This window comes from Eptatretus burgeri, chromosome 10, assembly GCF_056783735.1.
Source record: "Eptatretus burgeri isolate ZD-2024b chromosome 10, Ebu_testis_v1, whole genome shotgun sequence".
Classification (NCBI taxonomy): Eukaryota; Metazoa; Chordata; class Myxini; order Myxiniformes; family Myxinidae; genus Eptatretus; species Eptatretus burgeri.
In genome coordinates this window covers 78,772,683-78,782,819 of record NC_140970.1, presented here as the reverse complement: position 1 = coordinate 78,782,819, position 10,137 = coordinate 78,772,683, and the positions used below count along the sequence as shown (strand labels likewise).

Genomic DNA, 10,137 nt, shown 5'->3' with positions numbered 1-10,137 from the left:
ATTAGATTTTCGTCACAGTGATTTGTGTCCTTTTTTCCCCAAAAACAACGTCAAAGAAATTCACCGAAACGTGCCTTACCTCTGGTGTTCCGAAGGAGCTTCAGGTGCTTTTTGGGGAGCAAATCCATCACATTTCATTGGCTGCCAGTGTTCCACTGCACGACACTGCAGGATAGCCCCGCAAAAAAAATTGACCGAGCCGAGCCAACGTACGAAAAAAAAAAAAGGTCAACACAATCATGCGTGGGATGCATGTTCAGTATTGTTCTTTCCCTGCAGCATGATATTTTGCACCCCAGAAGCCCCTGTCATCCGATGCAGGAAGGTGCTTCGCTTCATTTTTTTTATTTAATGGGTGAATCAATCGATCATGCATCCTTGATTGAACATTGCACAGTTTATGTTTCACAACAAGCTACACCAACAAAATACAAATAAAACACCCATGGACTTACAAACCTTTTTTCACCAAGCCTTCTTTTAAGAGGATCTTCTTTGTCAGATTGATTCAACAATCAATCAATCATCTTTGTCATATTATAAGAGGACTGCATTGCGCTGCCCACAATAATCATTGCTACGACCGCTGTTCTGATGATACAATAACATTCACAAATCTGCCAAAGCACTTTCTTTCAATCTGGACACAGACGACATTATTTATACACACACACACACACACACACACACACACACACACACACACACACACACACACACACACACACACACACACACACACACACACACACACACACACACACACACACACACACACCAATTTTCCAGGAATCAGCAGGTTGGAGTCAGTGTGATTACCAACTGCAGTCCTTACTGTGTACAACCCAGAAATGTTGAGTAGCTTTTACCAAAAAACAATGTTGCATTTGCATAGACGTATTAGGGATATCTTTACAAACATTAATCTTTACAAACAGCTACGTGTAACGGGTGGAAAAAAAATTTGGCTCGGTAATTTAAAAATATATTAATACTGTTACGAATTTGGAAGGCTTGTGCACACAGACAGCAGTCCCCAAGTTTAGTTATCTCGATAAGTTTGTGTTTATAGTTAGGGTCCCCTACCTGTGTCTAACGGGAATTACATGTGTGCGCTGCGGAGTTTCTTTTACAACAAATCTCCTTCACTTCACTTCGCACACCGACACCATTGCCCACGTGCATTCGACCACGTACATGGGCGGAGATTTCCATCGCCTCAGATAGAGACTCCGCCCAGGAAGGCAGGGGTGTGCCCCTTGTCCAATCACGCCACAGAGGGCGACTTTCCTATGACACCCCGGCCAATGAGGGTGAAGATCGCCTCAGATGGCAATTTTTTCACCCCGGAGGAAAAAGGAATAAAAGGAACGCCAGGCTGGGAGCGTTGGTTGTCTTGGAGGTCGCGGGTCTTGGTGCTGGCTGGTTCATCATCGTCTCTGATCTTCTCCTTCGTCTTGGTCGACTGGTGCATGGCCGCTTGGAGAGCGCGGTACCTGCTGCTTGGAGCGGCATCGTGTTGCGGGTTCGAGTCCTGCCGAGCCGGATCGTCAAGGGCCGCACGAGGCGGAAAGGTCCATCCTTACCTCCAGCTCACCTTCCCTCCGAGCTGGGGGTATCAATAAAGGCCGTGGCCATCATTTCTTTTTGGGGGCGGGAAGGGGGTGTGTCTGTGTGTGGGCCCGTCTTCAAGTACAATTGTGTAAGTGCTTTCTTTTGCTCATTGTACATTGCATTTCTTATTTGGATAACTCTGCTCTTTGTGTGCTTTCCTCCCCGATTATTATTATAAATAAATATCCCTTTTGTTAAATGTTCCAGCTCGTTTCTGTGTTTTTCATTGGCTTCGGGCAGTGGTTCTTAACCTTTTTATGTGCTCGTACCCCTTGAGCTTTCATAATATTTCCCCGTACCCCCTGTCTAAAAATTTATTGTTAGTTATTTATTTACTTTTTATTATTATTCTTATTGGAATTTAAGTACGATACAGTATTGACTTTGACACCATATATCGTACCCCCTACTTTGATGCTTCGTATCCCCGGTTTAGAACCACTGGCTTAGGGTGACGGAGCATGAACCACTCGCTCAAGGTGACGGAGCACGAACCACTCGCTCAGGGTGACGTGGCCTGGCAAAAGCATCCGCAGTGAGTGAACAATTCACTCAGAATGACATAGCGCGGTACCACTATCGACAATGGACACTCAGCAAGTGGCTGAAGTACTCATGCAAGCACTCTAATTAAATGGTTGATAAGGAACAGTTGGTCAGGCTGTCGCTGCATACCACATTAGATCCCTTTAACTTTAAAGTTGGTTTTCACCAAGCACACACCAGTGAATGAAACCAGAGAGTTGGTGTCAAAGCCACCCAATGCTCGCCTGTTTATAAATTTATCGTTTTTAAAAGCCTAGTCTAATAATATTTTTTATAAAGCATTGCAGTGAAGTCTGATCCAAATAATTTTAAAGCAATATATGTATTTGTATATTGCAATCAGTAAAAAAGTGTGGTAGATAAAAACATTAGAAAGGAAACGAGCTAATAACTTGCACCAAAAACTTTAACATTTTCACGCTCACGCCCACGCCGGGGGTATCGCTATAGCTCTCTGTTCTTCAAACAGGCGAGCTTATAAAATGAATTTGTTCAAATAATGACTTTATCCACAAAAGAGTTCCTGCTTAATGCAGAACAATCCTGGGGACATCACAAAGTTCAATCGCCCGTGAAATAAACTTTACAGAAAATCCGCCATGTTGCCTGCTGGTCTGTGCATGTGTCACGTGGTACATCAGTTCAGGGTCCATGCAAACATTATAACTTTGTTTTAAAACGTCCGTTTTTCACCTGATTTGCTTTGATTCCCTGCAAAGCACCGCACAAAACCTCCGAAAATATAGACACAGATATGGCAGATGCTATGGAGAGGCAGTCCCTCTGAGGGACAAGGCACGAGGTCTTGCATTGAATGCATTAAATCATATGGCTCAATGAAGCTAGTTAATTTTGGCATAATCCTAAAAAAAATTTCACTCAATATAATTTTCCAAACAGTAGAAAACGATAAGTTTAATGCTTTGGAAATTTCACATTTTCTTGTGTATGTATGGAGAAAATAGACTGTATATCAGCTTAGTTAAAAGACTCCATATTTCATAAATTATCAGATTTCACTAAAGATTTTGACACTTATTTTGTCTGCACGATATCCGATCCTCAAAACCGAAATAATATTTTGACGATACACTTTAATCAGTCTGTGAGAGTAGATCATGGAAAATCGTATCATATAATGCATGGAATCACTCTTAGGTCCTAATTTGAAAACTACAGCACTTACAAAAGCGATGCCTGCAGTGATTTGCAGTTTTTGATGAACAGGCATTCTATAATATGAGTGAGGAGAGTGAAAAAAAAAACTTTATCACTTAGAAATTGTTCTGGCCTGTTCCAAGTCAAGGCGTGGTTGAGCAGGCCAAAAAACACATGGCGGCTTCAGACCCCAGCGAGTTTACCTCGGATACGTCTTAAGACCCCATAGGGAGGGGTGACCGAGGATGTGCCTGATGAAGGATATGATTAAATAAGGCCATTAATTATCTTCAAAAGGGGTGTTTTAATTAACCCAAGCATTCAATTTTCACTCTTGCACTTCCTTGGCGATTTATTAGTATGGATGAAAAGTTTCAGGTTGGTAGGTTTCATGGTTTTGGAGTAATGGAGGACACACACTGACATTTATGAGTATGTATATATATATATATATATATACATATATATACATATGTACATACATGCGTACACGCACACGCACACGCACACGCACACGCACACGCACACGCACACGCACACACACACACACATTGGGACCATACAGTGTGCAGAGCGTTGGTGCTGCCTAAGCAGTCTCCTTAGCGATTGGGCACAATCCTGGACGGGTCGCCACTCCACCACAACATACCAGCAAGGTGGCACTCATTTTGCTGACCTCGGAAGGATGACAGGCAGAGTTATTCTCTCCTGGTATCAATTCAACAGCTGAGTGGGATTTGAACTCAGGATCCTTAGATCCCAAGCCCACCACTCCAACCATGAAGCCAACACGAGGCAAATATACATATAAATAAATAATATAAATTATATATGTACATATATACTTGTACACATGTACACACGTGTATACACACACACACACACACACACACACACACACACACACACACACACACACACACACACACACACACACACACACACACACGCACATGCACACGTAGAATATACAGTGCAGTACTGTGATAAAAAATTTTTTAGTATCCCCATGTAATGTTGTTCATGAAAATCTCTGAAAAGTATGTGAATGATTCAGAGCGAATATCCAAAATCAAATCCATTGGGACCATACCCTGGACAGAGCATAGGTGCTGCCAAAGCACTCTCCTGGGCTATTGGGCACAATCCTGGATAGGTCACCACTCCACCGCAGGATACTCACACGGCTCAATCATCCCAGCAAGCTGGTACTCATTTTGCCGACCTCGGAAGGATGACAGGCTGAGTCCACCCCACCTGGTATTCAACAGCCGAGCGGGATTTGAACGAAGGACCCTCGGATCCCAAGCCCGCCACCAGAACCATTATATTAAGCCAACACCAAGCATGTATATGTATTGATGGTCAGTTCTCTTGGAATTGTAATATTCATGAAGTCAAAAACAAGATAGTTATTAGTATCGGCATAGTCCAGGCTCCATTACATATTTCCTGAAAATGTACTTCAAATGCTCTACTGCTCTCTGGTATTCCATAATATATCCACCTGTAATTTTGTGTGATGATATGCATTTCAGTCTCACCTTAACAAGTTAATACTTTTGCAGGAAAAAAAAAATTACACAAATTATATTTTGAATGCCATCCCAAAACCACACAGATTCTCTGACCTAAAATACGACTACGAGTGTCCGTTTTGTCTGCTTGTTGAATTATTTGTTTATGCGTCTTGTATTGTTAAAGAATTGTCTGTTTGTGTTCGTTTGACTTTTTATGGACTCCTGAACTGCTTTTCAGAATGATTATAAAACTGGTTGTTGTACTCAGGAACAGAGTGGTGCATTGGGAGGTCTTGTTCAGTAAAAACACAACTTCAGTATGGGGGAGGACCGCAATTATTTGTCGGTAAATGGAATCATATAGCACTGCTCCGAGTGGAGGTGAGGATTGTCGGTAAATGGTATCTCGTCCTTCCATGGGGATTTAGGCACACACTGTGAAAAATAATAAAATTAAAAAGCTGTCCCTCAGGACAGATACTGAAATTAAATGATATTGTATCAGAAAGGTATTTTATGTATTAATGGGTTCATAGATAATATCTGTTATATTTCTATAATTTTTTATTTCAATGACGAAATTCAGAAATATCCTACTCGGAACTGTACATGTCTAATATTCCCTTACAAAAAATCACAAAAGTGATGTTTTCAGGATAATATTCGATTTTCTGACCTCACAATTTGGATTGGTTTGAATGACATTTTAAAAAGATCACCTTTGTTTAATAGTTTTGCACACAAATTAAAAAGATTATTGATTTAACTATAGAAGTGAATTTATGTACAGGTGCTCTGTCTGCAAAGCCTTTGGCTTGCTGTACCAACAAAAAATATGTATGTGTAGATACTTGATCTTGGTCCGTAGTTCAATTGCTACCTCTGCCTACTGAAGGATGATGTAGGTTATGTTTAACCTCCGCCATCGGACATCGGAGGTTACTGTTTTCACCCCTTTCTGTTTGTTTGTTTGTTTGTTTGTTTGTTTGTTTGTTTGTTTGTTTGTGAACAGTATTACGGAAAAACTCCGACGGATTTCGACGAAACTTGGTGGGGGATAAGGTATGGTCCAAGGATAATGCCATTAGATTTTGGACTTGGTCCAAAATCCAATATGGCCGCTATGGCGGCCATTTAGAAAAAAATATTTGAATTTTTTTTTTTGCATTTCTACATGTTTTAAGTGATTCCAACCCCCTCCCCCCCCAAAAAAAAAATTGTTAGAGAAAAAAGATTTTTGCAACTTTTTTTTTCAACAAAATTTCGATTTTATTTTTTTTTGCATTTCTACATGTTATAAGTGATTTCCAACAAAAAAACATGCCAAAATTATAATTGCGGCTGATTTTGGAACTTAAGGTGGATATACCCACGTAAAATCAATTTCTGTCTCAAGGAATCTAGTTATGACAAATGAATTGAGAATATAAAAGTTAAAAGTAAAAGGGAAAGTTGCAAACTATAACTCTGTGAGCACTGTTGACGTCAAATTGAATGAATCGGATATCAGGTTCACTTGAGTGACCTAGCAGTATTGGCAGCGGAGGTTTTGCACTCTACCGAGTGCTCCCCCTGTAGTTTCACCACTGTCTGTCTGTTTGTATGCAGGATATCTCAAAAGGTTGTGGACAGATTCAGACGAAACTTGGTCGGCAGGTTGGGGGTGCGACAAGGACGAATTGATTCAATTTTGGTAAAGACCCGGATCTGGGTGGAGGTATGTGCTCCGCCATGTGCCCTTCTACTTATTATTATGTAATCAGTTTCTTCCTTGAATGTAAATATGCAAAATTGGTTTGTTTTATGTGAAGGCATTCCCGATACACGCAGTTTGCTTCCTGGGATTCACACCTCTTATTTTCAGGCCTCCTCTGATAGGATAAGGGGAGGCTTCATGTTGTTTTAGGGTTTGTTTCTACAATTAGTGCCCCCAGTTTTAATGGTAACTCAGAGTTTCTTAAACCTCCAGGAAGTACTAAACCACCACTTTGGTCTTTCTCCCTTTTTTCTGTCAATGTCCGTGGGAGCTGTATCTCGGAGCCGGGTGAGATTTCCGGAATGTATTTTGCATCACTAACGGGAATAAAAAGTATGTGGGGATGACATTTTTGACCTTGACTCAATTTATAAGACCATGACCCAATTACATTTTAACATTTTTGCCACACCTCGACCTCAGGTGTGTCCGATTGGAATGAAACTGTCCTTAATAAATCGCCTATATTAAGATGCATTTATGCTTAATTTACATAATCCCCCTCTGGATTAAAGCTCAAGGTCGAATGGCAAGCTGAAAAATAAATAAAAAAAAAAAATTTTTTAAACGTTTTTAGTCATCGCTCAATTTTGCCAATGTGGAATCTCAAAGACCACTTGGCCTTCCAAGATGTTCTTGCATCATAATAGTTTACCTGCACTGAGGTTGTGCACCTGCTATTTGATTACTCTCCTCGATGTACTTTTTGGGGATTGTGACCGAATTAACAACAAAAAAGACCTTTTTTGATCATAAATCGAATAATTTTCCTCCCATTTTCATAATGTTGAATTTAATGGATCGATTGTACATGGGGACACATTTTCTTAACTTACACTATTCCTAACTGTTGAAGGTCAATGTCAGATGGTGATCCGAAAATTATTTGGCTATCATTGGATCACGGGTCGGCCTACCCTTGGTGATCGCTTTCTGATCGCAGATATCTAATTTGCTCTGTTATCATGTGCACTGTACTCAAATATGTTGAAGATCGTGGACATCAAAGTAAAATGAAAAAAAAGCCTGCCGTTTAACCAATGGGTGCGAAATGTGTAAAAGAGAATTACATCAAACTGGATAAATGTTTTATGTGTCATGAATGATGGGGACATTTCCATTCGATCAAAACAATATTTATATTTTTTTACAAGTTAAACAGTTACAACAGTGTGCCAAGTCGGTTGAGGAGACTGAACTCCTGCTTTGCACTCCAAGTAGTGAAGGCTCAAAACTGTCCAATTCCTTTCTGGCTTATTGGAAAGTTAATTTGAAGGTGAAGGAAATGCTTTGGCAGACCCCTTGAGAATCACGCAAGCTCCAGGGAAGCCAGGCCACCAGCCAACCCATAGCAAAAAAAAAAAAAAAAAAAAATTGGAACTGAAAGTGCTGCCACTTGAAGTTATTTTCATTCTGCCTGAACATCCATTCCATGATATTAAATAAATGGATCCTAGGGTTGGGCCAAGCAGCAGGAAAATGAAAAGAACAACCTTAAAATTATCACCACTGTGCTGGTCATATTGCGTCTGGCTTTATGATCTCAGTGTATTGGCAAACGGTACACCTCATGCGGACTCTTGGCTTGCTCACATAAGGTTAGCATCAACCATAGCTTCCACAAACATAAAAATACTGACCTCAAGTGATGTGAACCAAGCCATTGGCATTCCACCAACTTCCATTTAATTACAAAACAGGCCACTTCAGTCTCTGCAGTAGCATTTTTCTCACTCTAGAGTGCCTTGGCTGTAAGTTAAAACACCAACCTCACCAACCTGCTTGTATAAAACAAAGTGCTGGCAGCACAAACAGCCATCTGCCCACGATGCCTGGGCAAGCAAGTCAAGCCCAAGGCAGCAGAGATTAGCAAAGGAATTCTGTATGCCAGTGCAGGCGGGTTTGAAAATTACTGCAGGAAGTGCCAAATTGTGAGGCGAAAACGCACAACGCCCGAATGCCAAGCAGTGGTTCGGAAATCAACGAAGCACAGCTGCCTGAAAGATCAATTCATGCTGATAAAGCAAAAAATAAAACATGGAAGAAAAAAAACCCACCGAAAGGAAGCAAACAAGCAATATGACCGCAGAAGAAATTCACAACAATGCTCATTCAAGATTGTTGAATCTGAGCATCTGGTGAAGCTGTTTTGGAGAAGTTAGCAATAAGGAATGCAATGAGGGATGGTTCGCACTTTGATATGCAAATGTCATTAACGAGGGAATCATGGAAAGGTACCAAGAGAAATTATGTCTTCGAGTCTGCAAAACACTGCCGCGCTGGATTGATGGGCACACATCACAGGCGGTGAATAAAACATGCCAGAAACTGGAGAAATGTGGGGTGTCGGAACTAAAAAAATCCCAAAATAACAGTGTCCCTTCGTTGTGGTCCGCTACTCTGCTGTTGGTGTTATTTCACACTTTCCACGGTGCTTCTAGCAGTTCTGTTCCTTTTTCTAATTCTTCCACAAGCCTCAACTTTGTAGAGAAAAAATAAAATGAATAAAATATCGACTTGCAACCATCAATAAAATCATCATACAAAATGTAGGTTAGTCGGGGGCAAAATTAAGATGATCAAATTATTTTTCAACGAATACATGATGCATTGCTTTACAATGGATTTTTGTTTTCACGCAAGCTCACCTCGGCGTTAAGAACATAAATTACAATGCGCGGCAGGAAATTATGACAACGGACAGACAAAGGAACGTAGGATTTCAAGCGAACCAGGAGTACTGTCCACCAAGGTATTCAACAACAATGGCAAATGAACACTTGAGCCTAGCAATCACAACAATTCAATTCAACTGTGTAATCCCTCAAGAGAAAGAATTTTCAACTTCAATATCCAAGTGGAGTTGAGGAATCTGTGGCATGGATCATTTGGCCTGCAGAACTAAATTACATCGATTTCAAATTTTAAAAATAAACAGTTACGAACTATTAAAAAATAAATAAACAAAAAACTTACATTATGAACCATAAAATCTGTTTTGTAAACTATATAATTCACTGTATGAGGAGACATGAATAGTGCAACGTCGACTAGTTCTGGGCCCCATCCTATTCGTAATCTTAATCAACGATCTCGCCAACTCTGGAAAATCCTTTTCATCTCTTTGCTGATGACTCCACCCTCTGCCATGACAACCCTCATCCTTCAGACAGGGAGGCTGCAGCCCCTTCCCTCTCTTCAAGCCTTGACAAAATCACAAACTGGTCAAACACTTGGAATATGTCTTTCAATCCTGACACATGTCACACACTCATTCGCTCTCTCCAAAATACCTATCTGGTAAACAATCCTCATGAACAAGTTCAGTCACTGAAACTCTTGAGTCTCACTATTAGCTACGATCATTCTTGGGTAAATCGCACTTCTAGGTCGCCGACTGGGCATCCTCCATCGTGCAAAGTCCTTCAATGGCACACCTGAACTCTTATTAAACCTACAGGGCTTTCATCCACATCTTGATGAAGTACTGCTCTCCCCTCTGGGGTTGTGCCCCTGCCTCACATCTTGCTCAGCTTGAAGAAG

The 10,137-nt window shown here is 40.8% G+C and overlaps 1 protein-coding gene across 3 annotated transcripts in view; it reads right to left on the bottom strand.

The window, feature by feature from the left end:
• The window catches only part of LOC147018921 (calmodulin-binding transcription activator 1-like), a 754,305-nt gene that overhangs the window by 671,934 nt on the left and 72,234 nt on the right, over window positions 1-10,137 (bottom strand). The window contains exon 2 of one of the 3 annotated variants that reach the window (XM_085899043.1): window positions 80-165. The exons of the other annotated variants lie outside the window; for them this stretch is intronic. Coding sequence (XP_085755169.1) covers window positions 80-128 — 49 coding nt within the window. The 5' untranslated portion in view covers window positions 129-165. The remainder of the gene's footprint in view (window positions 1-79; window positions 166-10,137) is intronic. 3 annotated transcript variants of the gene reach the window in all.